Below are 18735 nucleotides of genomic sequence, written 5' to 3'. Positions count from 1 at the left end.
TGCACGTTGCATCTACAGTAACCATTATGTATCAAAACGCTATGATAGGATTAGCACTTCGTCAAGTGTTCCTTCGGTTGAACGGGTTTGTTATTTCAAACAAACAGCAACTTGACACAACAAATAAACGAATGTTGCATTATGATTTACTGACTGTGAAAAACATGAACTATTGTAAAAAGTAGTTGTGCCTTCTTTATTCGTTATATTTTCTGAAGTAGCCTGTGTGCATTAGATATCATCAACTTTTAACTATAAATGTTCATCTGTCTATATAATAAAGTACACAACCAAACAATGGAAAAAAAATCTTGTTATTAAGACTGTAACATTTCCTTACCTGTCGAGAAGAAAGCAGGATTTCAGAGTCTCTTTTGAACTCTTTCTCCTGCATTAGCTCTATCACCTGAAAAAAAGCTATCCCGACATTAACTCGTGTTTTTTGTGATCTCTGATCACGTTTCCATTTACGATCAATTTTTTTTTTTTACTTTTCTGGCGACAAGGATTTGTAATGCAGCTTTTTAAACTTGCCGGGGTAGTGACAAGCCCCTCTCACTGCTCTGCTCCTCCATTTCTGCTGCGTCACGTGACGCTGGCTCTGAACGAAAATGCGTTGTGGAAACGCTTGGCCTAGCTCTTTTTGTCCCTCTCTGTTATTATAGTTTTTCAAGATGGTGGAACTACATGGAAGCCTCCGTTGACTTACCCATCCCATGTATATAAAGATAATAAATTATTCATTTATGAGGATAAGTCAGATAATTGGTAGAGGTATTTGTAAACCATTGAGGACATATTTATGAATAAAAATATTGATTTTAAATAATAAATTACATAAAAAGTTACACATAGTCCCTTTAAGGGCTCGGTTTAAGCCACGTCACTGGAAAGAAATTCTGATGGTGTCGTCTGACCTGTTTTTATTACCCTAAGGTGATCAAAAAGCTTGCAAGGGCTTGACTGTCTCAGTGTTTTTACTTTCTTTTATAGCGACTCTAATCTCAGTGTCTCGACAAAAGCATAAAAGATCAGTGGAGAACAAGAGAGACTCTTTCAAAGGGGATTTTTGAGAAGTTTATTTCCAAATAGCCAGCAGAGTTTGTCTGATTTTCCTATTTACGTTTGAGTCCATCATTCGGGAAAGTGAAGTCTTCAAAGTGAAGTTTGCTGGTGCTCGAAAACAGTGAAAATGGATTCACTATCTGCAAAGGAAATGTCGTGTCCAATTTGCTGTGAAATCTTCAAGGCTCCCGTTCTTCTGTCATGTAGTCACAGTTTCTGTAAAGAGTGTCTTCAACAGTTTTGGAGTAGCAGGAACACTAGGGAGTGTCCAGTCTGCAGGAGAAGGTCGTCACGAGATGATCCTCCATGTAATCTTGTGTTAAGAAACTTGTGCGAGTCCTTCCTGAAGAGGAGAAATGAGAAGGGTTCATCTGCAGGGTCCGAGGAGGTCTGCAGTTTACACAGTGAGAAACTCAAACTCTTCTGTCTGGAGGACAAACAGCCTGTGTGTTTAGTGTGTAGAGATTCACATAAACATGTCAAGCACACATTCAGACCCATCAGTGAAGTTGTTTCATCTTATAAGGTAGGACAAATGTCTCTTTTTTCAAGCAATAAATAGTCACTGATATCATTCCACTCTGCCATTTTGCTCAACTTTATAATCACATTATGTACGATCATATCACTATACTCTTTTTATACATTTTATTTTGTTATATTTTAGGAGGAGCTGAGGTTCTTACAAGAGAAACTTAAACACATGGAGAAAATTAAAGGGGACTGTGTGAAAACAATTCAACACATCAAGGTGAGGACACAGAGTCACACAGATAGGTTCTACAATTAATGTAACAGATTCCAGTTTATTATGATTATTTCTTTAAAGTCAAATTAACAGGCTAATCCTTCTGAAAAATGAGTACCCATACATTTTTTTTAGTAACATACAAAAAAGAAAATGCATAAGTGCAAACTAATATTCACTTTTAATTTGACTATAACAAAGTGTACTTTTTAGAATTGTCCTGTCTCGACTTTTTGACTTTTTCAGAATCGCCTGTGACGGCTTTAGACTGGGTGTATGGGCATGCACAAACATGTCCATAAAACAACCCTTAAAGGGTTAGTTCACCCAAAAATGAAAATTCTGTCAGTATTTACGCACCCTCATGTTGTTCCAACCCCGTAAGACCTTCGTTCATCTTCGGAACACAAATTAAGATATTTAAGATATTAAGATCGCTCCTGCATACAGTCCATAGGCTTCTTGAGGGACTGGCTCTTGCTGTCCTCGAAAAGTAATTGAAGACATCGTTAAAATAGTCCAAGTGACTACAGGGGCTCAATCTTAAGTTTATCAAACGACGAGCACACTTTTGTGCGCAAAAAAACAACAAAAATAACGACTTTATTTCAACTATTCACTTCCTTCTCCATAAGCCTATAGTCCGTTAACGTAGTGTGATTGCGTAGAGCTACGTCACACGTAGGCTCACTATTGGCCGACGCTGGTCATGTGTGTGTGATGCGTGTGACGTACAATAACAGAAGCTTACGCTATTAAACTAGTAACCTGACTCGCGCAGAGGGAGAAATAAACGAATAGTTGAAATAAAGTCGTTATTTTTTTTGTTTTTTTGCGCACAAAAGTGTTCTCGTCGTTTGATAAACTTAAGATTGAGCCCCTGTAGTCACTTGGACTATTTTAACGATGTCTTTTATGACTTTTCGGGGACGGCAAGAGCCAGTCCCTCAAGAAGCCTATGGACTGTATGCAGGAGCGATCTTAATATCTTAAATATCTTAATTTGTGTCCCGAAGATGAACGAAGGTCTTACGGGGTTGGAACAACATGAGGGTGAGTAAATACTGACAGAATTTTCATTTTTGGGTGAACTATCCCTTTAACGTTCATTTTCAAAACTGTGCAACTCAAAACAGTGGTTGGTGGTGTTCGTTGATGTTCATCGTGTTTTATTTGTCATTTTTCAAAATCGCATTGATGTCTGCTGGAGGACTCAGTGCTCGTTGATCTTACTGCGCTAGCTATCGGAAAAGGAAAGGGGTCTGTAAACATTTGGTTGTAGTCTTTTCGCTCGGTTCTCCATCTCTCAGAAGGCTAGCGTGAGCAGAGCAACTGTGCTCCCGGACTTTTTTTACAGTGCGCTAGACACCGTGTTCCGTGCAGCATCCTGGTTGTCGCCATCAAGTGGTCGGGAGTGTGCTAATGCTTCAGACTCAAATATCGAGCGGAAGTTTACTGTGAGGTATCTGAATAAACGAACTCTGATTTTTTTAAAAAGTTGATTGAGACTTTTTTGTAATGCAATATTTAATAACTTGGTTGTTATTTAAATTGTTGTTGCATAACAACATAAAAAAAGAGCATTACAAATCAAATGTATTATCATTAATAAGTGAATGTTATTTAATTTCAGTCTCAAGCTGAGCACACAGACTATCAGATTAAACTGGAGTTTAAAAAGCTTCATCAGTTCCTCAGAGATGAAGAAGAAATTGCAATCACTACACTGAGGGAGGAAGAGGAGCGGAAGAATCAGGCGATGACGAAGAAGCTTGAGGAGATGAACAAACAAATCTCAGCTCTTTCAAACACAATTCAGGACATGAAGGAGATGATGAATGCCAGCGAAGTCTTGTTTCTAAAGGTCTCATTTCTGATAATTGATACATTTCTTGATCACATCCTGTCATTTTGGGAGATAATAAAATATCTGTTTATTCTGCAGAACTTTCCAGTCACAATGGAGAGGTGAGTAATCCACTGGTTCCCTTTCGTAGTCACTTCGAGTTACGTCGAATGATGACGAAATGGGGCTTTGCTTAGAAAGCCTATCAACTACGAGAATTACAAAACGAGCCAATGGAAAAGAAATGCCATGGGTCTGTGGTGTGGATTTTGCATAGCGTGACTCCGCCCCACCTCATGGGTATGGAAGTACACTGGCAATATGCAGATATGATTTTGCTTAGGAGCTAAGAAGTCCTCTTCACTCCTGCAGCCTATGGGCTTTATGCACAGCTCCACTACTTCCTGAACTTCAGCCAGCTCCTTGTTTCCTGTCTGCAATTATTGGCCAAATTGATTAATTCGGGTGTGTCTGATTATTGTTGCCATGACTACTGAGGTCAGGCACACCTGGATTAATCAATTTGGCCAATAATGGCAGAAGTTCAGGAAGTAGTGCAGCTGTGCATGAAGGTCATTCTCTGACTATCTTCAAGAATCTTCTAGACGAGCAGTTTCCAGTCGGTGTTGGTGTGATTGTGTTTTCCAGCGAGTTCCGCATTTCTGCCTGCTGATCTGAACAGCGTGTGAGTTTCTCCATGGATGCTTCAGCACTGCTGCAAGCTTTTCTCTCACATAAAGAGCGTGCATGCAGCACATCTTTCTAAAGAAGATCTGCCCGTGTATTTCTGAGTGCGGTAGTTTGATAGATTAGCCGCTTTCTGACCAAGTAGTTACAGGAACTTAGTTATAGGAACTGTCCACTTCTAAACAGTTCTAAGAACTACTCTCCCCCAAACTCGATTCTGCTGCTTGCGTTCGCACTGGCCAAGTGGCCATAGGAACTGGTAGGACGCAAGCACGGTGACGGTCTTACAACAAACCAGCATGGAGGAGGATATTGCAATGTTCCTGGTTCCTGTTCTGCCTTGCTGGGACCTTCTTAACGGAGAACGAACGGCGGTGTTTAAAGATTATGCTTGAGTTCTGTACAGAGGAACACAGAAGACGAAGGCTCCAGCGTAATATGATATTAAGTAATAGGAGGAGGAGGCAAGGAGGAGGACGCAGAAAGCAAACAAAACGACGGGTAAGTTTAGCAATCAGCTGGTTGAATGCGTTATGTTTGTCTTAATCCTCGTTGTAATGTTTTGCAAAAACACACAGCATACGGCAGACAGCGCGCTACAAGTTCCATGTTCCATGACAGGGCATGACTTATAAGTTGTTGAACCAATCAACGTAGACCTAGGGAAAGGGAACTAAAAAAGTCCTCGCTCTAGACTAGGTACTGAAAGAGTTATAGGAACTACGGTCTGAGGAACTAAAAAAAAAACAAATTTAGTCCGGTCGGAACACGAGAAAAAAAAGGGTTATTAGGAACGTTAGGTTCTAGGAACTGCAAAAGTCCCTCCGGTCAGAAAGCAGCTAATGAGATGGTCGCAGGAAGGTGCTCCTGCCCGTACCAGTCCCGCAGCCTGCTGAACACCAAGCGTTGTGGCACTCCCATTACGGGCAGCTCAGAGATGGGTTGCAGTTCTTTCAGGAAGTGGTTGCAAGGCCACTCCTTTCCCTGGTGGAGGGCCAGGGGAGAACCTCTTCTCCAAAGAACTGACATCCCATCTCTGAGCCCCCAGAGGGCGCGGATGGCACTGCGCCACTTACCAGCCTTGCCACTCTTGCCCCCCTCTGTCGCCTGACCCCTAACAGAGCAGGCACCCGTGTAACACTGGTCCTTCTGGCCTTCCTCTGTCAGGTTGCGGCATTTGACCGTGCCCCCTCATCGCTCCGCCTCCCAAGTCTGGGGCGGTCATTCTGCCTAGCTGCCCCATCGTGGGTACGTCTGTGGTTCACATGACCTCGCTGGTTCAGTTTTGGAGCTTTCAGCCTCGGCTATCCGATTGAGTTCGCACGGTCTTCTTCCCGGAATCAGCCAGGGAATCGGCCATTGCTTTGGCATACCAGCAGGAAGGTAGACCATGCCCCGTTGGTGTGAAAGCTCACTCCACTCAGAGTGTGGCTTCCTCTTGGGCTCTAGTGCATGGTGCCTCGCTAACAGACATCTACAGAGCTGCAGACTGGGCAACACCCAACACATTCGCCAGATTTCTACAATCTCAGAGTGGAGCCTGTGTCCTTCCATGTACTCGCTTCAACCAGCCGGTACTAGGACCCACTCAGGTGTCTTCACTTGCTCACCATTCAACTCCACGGACTGGATACGTGCGATATATCCCTCAGTTGAGCTTTCCCCAAGCCCTGAGTTCCTCCAGCGCTGTTGACGTCAACGCCAAAATCAAAGCCTGCGGCAGCTTTCGCGTTGGCTTGGTGCCTCCATGTGCTTGGTTCCCCACTGGTGACCCCCACATGTGTATTTCCACAATAAGCCTCTCCTTCATATGTGTATGTCTGTAAGTCCCCCCACCCCCCATTCGTGCTAGCCTCAGTGCTTACGCAGGATACTGGAAGACAGCCGAGGTGGCGTGATTAGACTCGGAACCCCATTTTGTAACTCGTGACTACGAAAGGGGACGTCTCGGTTACATATGTCTCCCTGCCACTTCACTGTACCACTGGAACAGCCTGAGTTCAGTATCGTCTCCTCAGCAATAATTATGCTATGCAAAAACCACAGACGCATGGCATTTCTTTGCCAATGACTCGTTTTGTAATACTCAAAGTTGATAGGTTTTTTTAAGCGAAACCCCATTTTGTTGTCATTTGACGTATTCACGAGTTGCATACGTAACCCTCAACGTTTCTCCAAAGCCACTGTTGTTCTGACTCCTGAATGTTCTTCCAGAGTCCAGAGCTCACAGCCGGATACACACATGGCATCTGGAGCTTTGATTCATGTGGCACGTTACTTGGGCAACCTGCTGTTCAGAGTCTGGAAGAAGGCGCAAGACATTGTCCAAAACAGTGAGTCTTCTTTAGAAAACTGATTCTCAAACATTTTGACTGCAAGGCCCTTGGTGTCCAAGACAGTATTCAAAGGCTAAGACCGCTTGAGTTCAGAAGTTTGGGTCTTTTTGCTCACCTAGGCTTTTTGAATCGAATTCTGAATAGAAAGTTCAAAACAACAGCATTTATTTGCAATATAAAAATACATATTTGAGAAAATACATAATCAGCCATAATCAGTGTTCACAACTATCTGCTTTCCTTAGCTCGATTCAAAACGGTAAGCTTGTAATAATGTTTTTAATTCCAGTGGTAGGCTACTGGTGGATTTCCGCGGGAGATTTGAGCAAGTCTTTGCATCATTACGTCACGCCTGTACACATAAAAAAGGAGTCTCGGCTAGTAGGCTATATTGTGTTTGAGGATGAGGAGATTTATAGCCTTTTCTCACAGCACTTGATATAATTAAACCTATCTATTTGATGGCGAATCACCAGTGATACCTGAAGACTCACCCGTTATAAAATGCAAAAGACTTAAAGAACTTAAAAAAGACACTGCAACCGGACCCTTGCGAAAACAAATATACATATCGGAAGGGCAAGCAAATTCAAGCAATGCTGAAGTTGTTAACATAACAATTTGAGAACAAAGTATAATTTGTTGGATGTTACTTGTTCAGATGACATTTCCTGATGAAAATTATTATGTTGATCATACTTCCAAAAAGAACAATCTGTGATTCTGAATGCCAGTATCCACATCGGCACTGTGTCTGACAGTTGCTCACTCTCCTCAAACATTGTGTTCATCCACGCTGTGCCGTGTCAAGGGTGACGAAGTACAACTCACGTAAAGTTGGTAATTCCGCGAATGACTGCAATTACAGATTTCGAACAGAGGAAAAAATGCGGACTGCAGCTTGAAAGAACTGTGATTACATTAAAAGTTTTGTCTTTAACAAATAGCTATTTCTGCCTGATAAAATAGTTTGGAGCTTGATATAACTATGAAATTAATAACCATCATAGAAAGTTGCATGTCTTTACGATGTCTGGAAATTACTGGCTGAGAACTTTACATACAGTTTAAATGACAGATGGTTGAATATTAAAGTCCCCCTGTGGTGAAAATCAAGTTTTTAATGTTGTTTATAAGACAAACCATGTACAAATTCATAAGTCAACAGCATTGCTGAGTATTTTCTCAGTGAAAGACAGTCTCAAAAACGCGTTTTGAAATCGCTGGTGTTTCTGACGTCACAAACTACCTTGCAACCAAACAGGTCAACATGTGATCGTCAACGAGTGGATCTCTGAGCTGCTATGAGTGAGTGGAGGCGGGGCTCATTAGCATATTCATAGAACCACATTTACTAAATGAGATAAGGGTGTAGAGTTACGTTCAGGCTATTTTAAGGCATGTATAATTTTTTTTTTTCAGTGATCAAAAATGTGTTTTAAGGGATAAAAGTATTCACTACAAGGGGGACTTTAAAGATTTAGTATGGAATAACCAGATGACCTGCAACACCAAAATGAGCTCTGAACAAGAGAACAACTTTGGCACACATTGATATTTAGTTACATAGCAGATCTCTACAGTTTTTATCATGCAAATGCAAAAATATGCAAAAATAATTTTTTTTAAATTAAAACCCCTAGAGTCGCTGTGGAGTACAATAGCACTCACGCAGAGATGTCTCTGCACTCATGGCCTGATTCTATGTTGGCACCAGTGGCGTAGCCACGAGGGGGCCTGGGTGGGCCTAGGCCCCCTCATTTACATGTCCGGTCCCCTCACATTTCTGATTGCTTAAAAAAAAAAAAAAAGTTGTTTTATTAGGATTGATAGATTGACCAATCAAAATGCTGCGCGGTAAAATGCGGCTTATTTTCAAACTTGATTTGTTTATATAACGTGTTGCGCGTAACGTACGCTGTCATCTTCATCTTTGCGTGAGAGTTAATATGCCGTGACAATGGCAGGCGCTCAAACTCAAAGTACAATATTACACTTTTTTTGAAAAGCACGGAAAGATCAACTTGATATATATATAAATAATGTTGCCCCCTCATTTAAAGACGGGACCCCCCAAAAATAAAATTTTGGCTACGCCCCTGGTTGGCACTATCTAGTGGACTTTGTTTTCAAGTGCTTAAGTCAAGCCCAAATCATAGGGGTGAATTAAGTGTGATTGCGAAGAGGCTACGATGGCTAAAACGGGACAAACATGTCGTCTAAGTAAGACAAGAGTGTGTAACATTGTCACTGTTTCTGTACAAAAAGTGAGAATTGAGAATTGAGGGTCTTAATACATAATATAATAATAGTAATCAGCTGATTGTTTATAAATGCATCCACAATTAATTTGGATGAAAGGTTCATAATCCATCTTCATTTGTGTACAGTTCACTCCTGATCATATGAAGATCAGAATAAAAGCAGCTGTTGATTGTGTCTCATCAGCTCCTGTGATTCTGGATCCAAATACAGCTCATCCAGATCTCCTCTTGTCTGATGATCTGACCAGTCTAAGATGCAGTTCGAACAGTCAAACGCTTCCTGACAATCCAGAGAGATTCGACGAGCATTCCTGCGTTCTGGGTTCAGAGGGGTTTGACTCGGGGACACACTGCTGGGACGTGGAGGTTAAAGAGAGCTCGTCCTGGGCTCTGGGAGTAACTGCGGCATCGAACCAGAGGAAGGGATGCGATTTCTTTGACACTGGTGTGTGGAGTGTGCAGTACAAACTGTTTGAAGAGTCTGGTTTTCCTGTGGAACAGAAGCTTGAGCGGGTGAGAGTTCAGCTGGACTTTGAAAGAGGAACGGTTTCATTCTCCGATCCTGCATCTAACACACATCTATACACGTTCACCACCAGCTTCACTGAGACCGTCTTCCCATTCTTCTATAGCTTTTCCCATCTGAGGATCTTACAGTTGAATTGTTTGTAAAAGTTATTGCTGTACATCCACAGCTGACAGAAATAAGACCGGTTTAGTAACATTCCCATTAAAGGAGTAGTTCACTTTAAAAAAAAAAAAAAAACCTTTTGCTGATAATTTACTCACCCATGTCTTCCAAGTTAAGGTTTTTGATGAAAACATTCCTGGATTTTTCTCCATAAAATGGACTTCAATGGGAACCAAACGGTTCAATGTCCAAATAACAGTTTCAGTGATGATCATTTTTATCAAGCTTGTATATTTAAGTTCAGTAATTTCACTTAAATGACAATTAATAGGTAATCTGCATTGCCATTTAAGTGAAATTACTGAACTTAATTATACAAGCTTGATAAAAATGATCATTCTAGAAGAAAATTTCAAATGGCACTTAGAGGCTTTTACATCTGAACTCTTCATATACACAATGGTGGTTTAGTGCTGGTTTAAAACAGAGCTGTACACATATTTAAATTTATTAAATTGTTCTTTTAATCATTTATTCATGTTTTCAGTGTTGGAACTTGGAAATAGCCTATTTATCCTTAAATGTTTTAGTGATATTTTGGTATGTATTTGTAGGCCTATGTATGCACTGCATCACGCTTTAATCTAGGATGGGGCCTTTTTTAAGTAAAACCTTTCTAGGGACCTAAGATGCAAATTAGCTAGTATACTAGTATTATGTAATGCATTTCGTTTTAGCTTTTAGCTGGAATCATGTTTTCTTTACAGTCCCTATTCAAATAAACAAATACAATAAAATAAAAAATAATAACTTGTATTTAATCCTTTGTAAATTACATGTATTCACTTGTTGCCTTTCAAGGGAACTTCGAGCTGCGTTGTCAAACGCGATGGGAACGCTCTGCGTGATTGCGTCGTGAAGCGTCTGTACAATCAGTCCAATGAGAGAGTAGGACGTCAGGTGACGTCATCGACCAGGAAACTATAAAGCACCCTTGAGATCAGACCGCGACAGCTTCTGTAGCTTTCAGCAAGCAAGCGATCTCTGTACTCTGTCCTTGTCTATTTATTGTTGTTTGTCAAAGCCAAGAAAAGAAATATATATCACTATCTATATTTATGGCAAGCAATATTATATAGACGCTGTGTGGTTCCCTGCCCTCGTTACATGACGGGTGGGCACACACATCAGCTATTTGTTTGGGAGTGGAGCATGCCAGCAGTAAGTTCTCGAGGGAGCTGATTGTGGGCATTGCGAGAAGCTGTCCGCGAGGACGCTCCGCTCCCGCCGGGCGTTCTCCGAGGAGGACGGTTCGGTTCGCGGTCCCCGCGCGGGTCTCTCTTTTGCCGAGGCACGGAGACGACTCGCATTTCGGGGTTCGCAAATGGATCTGACAGCGGGGGTTGGGACGAGCTCAGCTCTATCTCAGCTTTCACATGCCAGATCTGGACTGCGATTTCCAGTTCCGAGGAATTGGTATCGTTAGTGTTTTGTTTTAAAAAGAAACAGTAGGCTACAAACAAATAAAAATGTTAAGAGAAAAGCAGATGTTTGACTTTTAAATGATGAATAAATAAGTCAGCTCATATCTGCTGAATAAAGAGGAGCTTTTAAAAGGAGGTTTTATTTATGCTTTTGCCAGTTAAAATTTTACTGGCTAGCTGAACATTATGAGATTGAAAAATAAATAAGAGTTTTTAGATTAAATTTATTTTAAAAACTAGAAAACTCTGTTTCTCAGCCTCCTCGTCGGGGTTATATTTTATGTGTTTAATCCCCATATTATAGCAATGTTTGGGTATTTAGTGTCTCGGGTAAAGAGACGCTTGCAAGCTTTCTCTCTCCCGAGTCGGTGTCATCGTTTTTAACCCCGACGTTACCCACCAGCCATCATAAATAATGAATAAATTTTTATTAGGCAGCCCTGGTGGGTATGGAATGTGTGTGAGGAGCGACTCTCTGAGGAGGGTCGCAGCGCTGCCAGTTCGGTTGTTCCCGCTGGTGGCCACAGAATTATATGTACATATATGTTTTTTCTGATATAAAGATAATGGGAAAATAAAAATATGTCTGTTCTTCTGGACGCTCCGCTTTCAAGAAAACTATGAAATCCATTCAGCGGTGTTCCAGAGGAATCCTCTGGACTCCAGGGCATTTGCGTATTATAATACGCTATCAATGATTTATTGATCCTAGCTCAATCTGAGCATGTGGCAGTTCGGCATTGAGATGTCGTTCTGTCTCATTTTAAGATGTTGGGGGTTGTTGCTCAACGCCAAGAAGAGTGTGCTCTGAGGACCACTTTTCTAGGTGTAGCCTTTTACAGCAGTAAATGGGGTATATATCATGGCAGCTGCGTCCAACGTAATTACTTTTGGCCTTCTGTAGATGAGACTCATGCAGTGATGGCTCAGGACCAAGGGGTTTTCTCTGAGGAGAAAAACGTTTTTCGCATGATCAAGGTCACGCGGCTTTGCCTTCGTGCTTCGGTCTTGAGGAAGAACCTTGGTTCCTCGCCCAGGCCCATTGTTGGGGGCTTCTTGTCGAGGCATAATGTTATCGACGGATGCTTCCCTCACAAGTTGGGGGGGTATATCTAGGCCAGTTACTCACTGTCAAGCATTTTTTAGACTGGTGTCTCTCATGGCAGCTGTGTCCAACGTAGTTACTTTTGGCCTTTTGTACATGAGACCCATGCAGTGATGGCTCAGGACCAAGGGGTTTTCTCCGAGGAGAAAAACGTTTCGCATGATCAAGGTCACGCGGCTTTGCCTTCGTGCTTCGTCATGTCGAAGAGCCTTGGTCCCTCGCCCAAGCCCAGTTTTTGGGGCTTCTTGTCGACGCATAATGCTATCGACGGATGCTTCCCTGACAAGATGGGGGTGATCATGAGTGCTTGCTCGGCGGATGGTACTTGGCAGGACCATCTACCTTTTAGCACATAATTGGCTGAAAGTGATGGCGGTATTCCCGAAAATCTCAATACTTCCTGCCAGACCCTAGAGGTCACTATGTGTTTGTCCTTTCGGATAAAACACTGATGGTCTCGTATATCGGAGCAGATATCCTGTTGAGGCAGGGGCTGAGGCCCAGGGAATGGAGACTCACCCCCGAGGTGGTGGAGTTTCTTAGGGAGAACTAAAGTCAAACTAAAGTCAGTCAACATTTCACATCGTTGGTACAACGCATTGCTCTATTTGGTTCTCCCTCACACATCCAGCTCTGCTTGGACTGGATGTGATGTATTAGGTGTGGTTAACACTACACCGGTACGCATTTCCCGATATCTTTGCTCCTGGGAGTTCACCCTCATTTGGAGTTTGGATACTGTGGCTTGGCCTCTGAGGGAGCCCGGCTCATAGAATCCCGTCTCTCGACTGAGGTCGTTGAGACCATTCTCCAATCCAGTGCTCCTTCCATGAGAGAAACTATATGCATTGAAATGGAAATTATTCTCCATCTGGTGTGACGAACATCACCAAGATCCTGTTAACTGCCCTGTTGGTACAGTTCTTGATTTCTTGCAAGACCGTTTCTCTGCTGGATTATCAGACTGCAGGCTTGAACTCAACAATTACCTTTCAGTCATTCTCAATATTTACCCATCTGGGCTGCTCCCTGTCTAACTGCAGGCTCCTACACACCTGCTCATTTTGTGGCTGAGCCCATGGAAGAAACTCCTGCCGCCACAAGCCAAACACACCAGCAGACTGACTAGCAAAGCACCGCCGGACTTCAATGAAGGTAAAGGCCTTAGCTGCTGCACTTAAAAATAATCCCAATAGTGAATTTGTTGACTTCCTCATTAATAGTTTTTTTTTACACTGGAATACAAATCACTCCTGAAACCTCCCATTTATTCCATAACCTTCAGTCCACTCTTTCAGAACCTGACATCATTGATATGCTATTTGTAGTAGAGTTGAAACTTCAAACTCATTCACCTGGCAGGCCATGTAGCTTGGCATGGCTTCCCAAAGTAGATAACACCAGCGCCTTTAAAGTCTTGCCTATCCACCTTCTGGAAAGGCGCCTACTACTTTGCCGTACTCCTCACCTTCAGTTGCAGAAGCAGCCTTAAGATCTTCGACTTCGACTGTCATCACTAATGCTTTTCAAGAAGCCATCCTTACCTTGCCCCGAGCATGATTTTAGCTTACTTAACTGGCTGGAACTGATGGTTATCATGCCTTCTATCAGCTCCCTTTTCTTTGAACTAATGTCCAGTCCATCTGCAACTTCATCACCTATGTGCATTCCAAAAGATCTGCATCTGCTCTGTCCAAACATTCTTATCAGGGATCAACTTCTTCTATAAATTAAACACTGTGAACAATTGCCCCTCCAACTCTCATTATCACATGTCCATGCTTATCAAAGGCTTACAAAAGTGAGACTCTTCCCTGACCACTAAATGCCGTCGACTAACCACTGACCTACTTAGTCTCTGCATCCTCTCTCTCTGCTTAGGACCAGACCCTGCCATCGACAGACCCTGCCATTGACCAAAACTTTGTCTACGTCCCTGCTTACCTTTTTCAGTGCTCAGAATGATGCCACTTCATTAACCTTCTATCCATCTATCAATCCCTGCATCTCTGACATTTCTATCCAGGCACTCTCATATTCACTCTTTAGAGAAGCAAAACAGACCAATTAGGAACATCATATCCAGTGGTGTAGTGCAGGGTATACGCAGGTACTGTATACGGCATTTACCCACTTCTTTTTCAGTCAGCATTGCGTGTACCCACTTAATCCTCTCTGATGCGCATCATTTAGTTGCTAATCCAATTTCGTGAATAAAAAACACCCAGTCATGTCAGGGGTCGTACCCCTAATATTAACTCTAATTCGTTGCTGCCATGATTCTCCCATCGCGACAATAACTGACCTTCTCATCTGATCTGCTTCAGCACTCAAACACCTGCTCGTCAATGTCAAAATGCTTGAAACCAAAGCGTGCAGGATTTTTGTTCACAGAAGCGCGAGCTGAGCGCTAATCCCAACGCGACGCTTCACTTCAGTTAACGATCATACAGAGCGAGATGAGATGCAAGTAGCTAAAATATACGGCTGTTTTTCGATAGACGTTTTAAATGAAGGACAGAAATAATCAGTTTGATCAAAGACAGTGGAAATTATAAGATCAATTTAACAACTCAAGCACCATATTAAATATATTGCCATTATTATTGTATAAATATATTTCGAATGTGTTCGACTTTTCACTGTTTGTATCACTCCGCTTGTCTGTGTTTGCGCAACTTGCATCATTAAGCCAGAGGGCGGCAACAAGTGACTGTCTTTATGAGTGAGCAATTGAACTATTAATTAAATTAACAGATTAGTCCAAAAACATTGATTAATTTAGGAAAGAAAAAGCTGAAACTGGAACTGATTCTCATGTTTAAGAATCTGATCAAATAGGCTACTTCATGCTTTTAAAGCTACTGTTGTCAATTTTTTGGCCATCAAAACATCTTAAAATGCTCATTTTGAGATCAGGAAAATCAAAATTTTCTCCCCCGAACCCCCCCTATCAATATCATTTATGGGACCTGGGTATTTAGAAAACCATACATGCTGTCCTGATATGCAAGAATACTACTGATTCTATGTTCTATTATATTCTATAGTCTTGCATATTAAATACTAATGCAAGACTAGTCTTACTGTTTATTACACAGAGTGTTCATCCTTTGCATCCTTTGTTCAATCTTGGGGCATACATTAAGAGTATACCCACTTCTCCAGGCACTATACATCACTGATCATACCCTATTTACATCTTCTATTTAAACTCCTTCCACAGCACATTCGAACAGTGAGCTCAGTGACCTCCATCAACCCAAGCCTACCTCAGTGACCTCCATTAACCCAAGCCCACCTCGGTGACCTCCGCCAACCCAAGCCCACCTCAGCTCTTCTTAGGGGGGGTCCTAATCCCTTGCCCTACATTTAACTGAGATAATACCCCCACCCTGAGTCTCCGGGCCACCAACACCAGACGACCAGATCACCATGACTACCAACCGTTTCCCTTCTTCCTCTCCCTATTCATCCCTAACATTCTTTCAATAAAAATAATTCTCCAACATTCATGGTTGTGGCGAGGTCCTTGCTTAAAAACTCCACTGAAGATGTGGAAGGATCATGTTAGACCATGTTGTCAAGTTCACAGACGATACTGTTGTGATGGGACTCATCTCTTAAAATGACGAGTCAGCCTATAGATCAGAGGTGGAACAAATGGCTTGGTGCAGTGATAACAACCTCTGCATTAATGTGGAAAAAACTAAAGAAATGATTGTGGATTTCAGAAAAACTAACAGAAATCTTCCTCTTCCCATCTGCATTGATGGGGCTGAGGTGGAAGTTGTCTCCAGCTATAAATATCTTGGAGTACACATCAGCAGCAACTTCGATTGGAAAACTAACTGTAGTAGCCTGGTAAAAAAGGCACACCAAAGGCTGTATTTTCTGAGGAGGCTCAAACAAGCTGGTCTGGGAACTACAGTACTCACATCCTTCTATAAGTGCACATTCTCACCTTGGGTATCACAGTGTGGTACGGAAACTGCACTGTTGCAGACAGAAAGGCCCTACAGCATGTGGTAAGACTGCAGAGAAAGTCATCGGATGCAGTCTCCCGACAATCAGAGACATACACCAACAGATGCAGGACTAGGGCTGCCAGCATTATGAAGGACAGCTCCCACCCTGCAAATAGACTATTTGCCCCTCTCCCCTCAGGCAGGAGGCTGTGTAGCATCAAAGCCAGAACAACTAGGTTAAAAACCAGCTTCTTCCCAGAAGCTGTTAGACTTGCAAATACTGCCACACCACAGAGCTTAAAGCCAAAGTTACACTGCATTGTTATTACTATGCTGCTATTTTTATTCATTTTTAAAGTTTCCTTAGTGTGTATATATGGGTTGTATGCTTTGCTATTTGTATCTATTGTATTTATTGATGAGTAGTTTAGTCATTTATTTGTGAGTGGTTTTAACCGGACCTCAGTATCTAATTTCGTTCCATCTCATGCACCATGGTTTGGAATGACAATAAAAATCCTTTATCCTTTATCAGTGGAGTCGGAGGCACGTGACCTCGCCACTGAACACATTGTGCTCCAACTCAGGATGCCAATATTTCTTCCTCAACGGGAGCAGCAGAGGGGGGCTTGGGCAGTTTGGAAGGCTGTTGTTCATTTTGCGCGAGGGCTATCCAAATGCAAAGAGTCCTGATGCTCAAAAAATCACAGTGAGGGCAGTTGGACCGCTCAATAGCTACCGCGTGGGCATGCTGCGTGTCCCAGGGCAGATCCAGAGAGAGATGCATCTGCCCGTACTGTACCCAGGGAGAAGAGGAGACAGAGCAACACTTCCTCATCAGCTGTCCATACTATGAGGACATTAGAGGGACATATTATACAAAATCTGAGATACTTTGCCCTAACTTCATTAAATTAAACAATAAAACATGACTTCAACATTTATAAGGTGAAAAAATCGATTGTATCCTTCTAACAGGCAAGGGGCCCTATCTTGCACCCGGTGCAAACGACTTTGTACACCAACGCACTTTTCATTCCTATTTTGCACACGCGCAAAGCAGGCTTTTCCCTCAACAGACGCACGCCGGTAAAAACAATTGCGCCACTAACCAGAAAAAACTGGTCTACGGTCAAAGGCGTGTTGCGCGTACATTCAGATGCTATTTTAGGCCCCATCCACACTCCTGCGTTTTCGTTTAAAAACGGGGACCTTTTGCTACGTTTGCACCTCCCGTCCACACTAAAATGGGGAAAACGAAGACCTAAAACGAAGAAGTGAAACTCCGGAGGGCGTTTTAGTGTGGACGAGACAAAACGGAGGAGTTTACAAACGAGGCTCACGCTCGGCTCTATGATTGGGTGTCATCAGTCATGACGTGTCCTTCCCTGATTCGCCAACCACTGTTTACACCGGCGCGCGCATGCCCAGTGTTGGTGAATGGTCACGTGGTCACGCGTTTTCAGTCGTTTTAATGTGGACGGAGATCAATTCTTATACGCAGACAAAACGCTGGTGTGGACGGAGATCGTATTCGTTTTAATTCTCTGTTTTTAAACGAAAACGCAGTAGTGTGGACGGGGCCTTAAGCGCGCATGCTTGGCCATAATACAGTGTGAACAACGCGCATACACTGTAGATGATTCTCTCATCTACACAGATGCTTTTTACTTTTTGCAAATGATACATTATTATGAGGAAAACTATTAAAACACGAGGGAAATCATTGTTGTGTCCATGACGATGGGAAAAATAGGCATAAAGCTTATACCTTTACCCAAATTATTATATGCATGTTTAACTGAAGCTAATTTGGGTGTGTTTGTCCCATCCCAATGTCACTTCTCTTTCTTTTATGGCCCTGACGAGAACATCGATCTCCTCGGCTGTGAACCGATTGTGAAGCGCGCCTGGTAAATGCGGCGTTATAATAGTATTGCGCCGTGGAACAAGCGCACCTCGTTCATCATGTTCTTAAAAGGAATGTGATATGACGCTCTTATTGGTTTGTTTCCCGTTACGCCCAAATCACAACTATGAATAATGAAGCTACTCCAGACCAACCCCTTTTAGATTTGCGTCGCGCGCAAGACTCATTTATCCCGCCGGTTCAATAGCAACAGCGCCCAAGACCCGCCCACAAAGTTACTTGCGCTTCGCGCTTGATACTACTTGCGTTTCAGATTGTTAAAATAGGGCCTAAGATATATGCCTGTCCCAAAAGATGGAGGAGTCAACTAATCAGTGATGCGCTCACACACACATTGTTCATAGAATTCTGAACTGTTGACTATATTAAATATTAAAACAATTGTCATGCCAATAAAGAACATTTTAATTGAATTGTTATTCTAGTCAGGCTTCAGTATTTCCAGGTAAAAGGTGCTATCTTGCCTACAGTGGCAGATGCATTGGTGTTTGGGAACGCAATCATGTGAGAGTTCAGGGAGTTCATTAAACCTTTTGATGACAGACTTTTACTTTGAGAACCAACAATAGAGATGCTGTTAGATTTTTCTGTTGATCACATGATCTGTTGAGGCAAAATTACTTGACTCTTTTTGTTGAGCAGCCATTTATTTAAATTAATTCAGTAAATGT

The 18735-nt window shown here is 42.4% G+C and overlaps 1 protein-coding gene across 2 annotated transcripts; it reads left to right on the top strand.

Moving 5' to 3' along the window:
• Positions 1-553: 553 nt before the first annotated feature.
• Positions 554-9707, top strand: trim35-39 (tripartite motif containing 35-39). 2 transcript variants are annotated; one of them, XM_089124185.1, is made up of 6 exons: positions 554-1591; positions 1733-1816; positions 3447-3677; positions 3759-3781; positions 6561-6679; positions 9131-9707. In XM_089124185.1, the coding sequence occupies exons 1-6, from the start codon at positions 1193-1195 to the stop codon at positions 9616-9618; spliced, it is 1344 nt and encodes a 447-aa protein (XP_088980311.1). In that variant the 5' UTR covers positions 554-1192; the 3' UTR covers positions 9619-9707. The 2 variants fall into 2 exon arrangements, with proteins under 2 accessions (XP_088980311.1, XP_088980310.1); XM_089124184.1 differs by having other exon boundaries at positions 3447-3781.
• Positions 9708-18735: the final 9028 nt, after the last annotated feature.

The sequence above is a fragment of the Pimephales promelas genome, chromosome 20 (assembly GCF_988280905.1).
Source record: "Pimephales promelas chromosome 20, fPimPro1.hap1.1, whole genome shotgun sequence".
Lineage (NCBI taxonomy): Eukaryota > Metazoa > Chordata > Actinopteri > Cypriniformes > Leuciscidae > Pimephales > Pimephales promelas.
Note: the sequence above shows the minus strand (reverse complement) of the source record. Positions and strands in the feature narration are given on the sequence as shown.

What these genes read in the sequence shown, in the direction of transcription:
- trim35-39 (XM_089124184.1), top strand. Translation starts at nt 1,193, where the DNA reads ATGGATTCACTATCTGCAAAGGAAATGTCGTGTCCAATTTGCTGTGAA. An exon ending in TTTCCAGTCACAATGGAGAG is followed by an intron (nt 3,782 to 6,560) that starts GTGAGTAATCCA and finishes ATGTTCTTCCAG; the next exon opens with AGTCCAGAGCTCACAGCCGG. An exon ending in GCAAGACATTGTCCAAAACA is followed by an intron (nt 6,680 to 9,130) that starts GTGAGTCTTCTT and finishes GTGTCTCATCAG; the next exon opens with CTCCTGTGATTCTGGATCCA.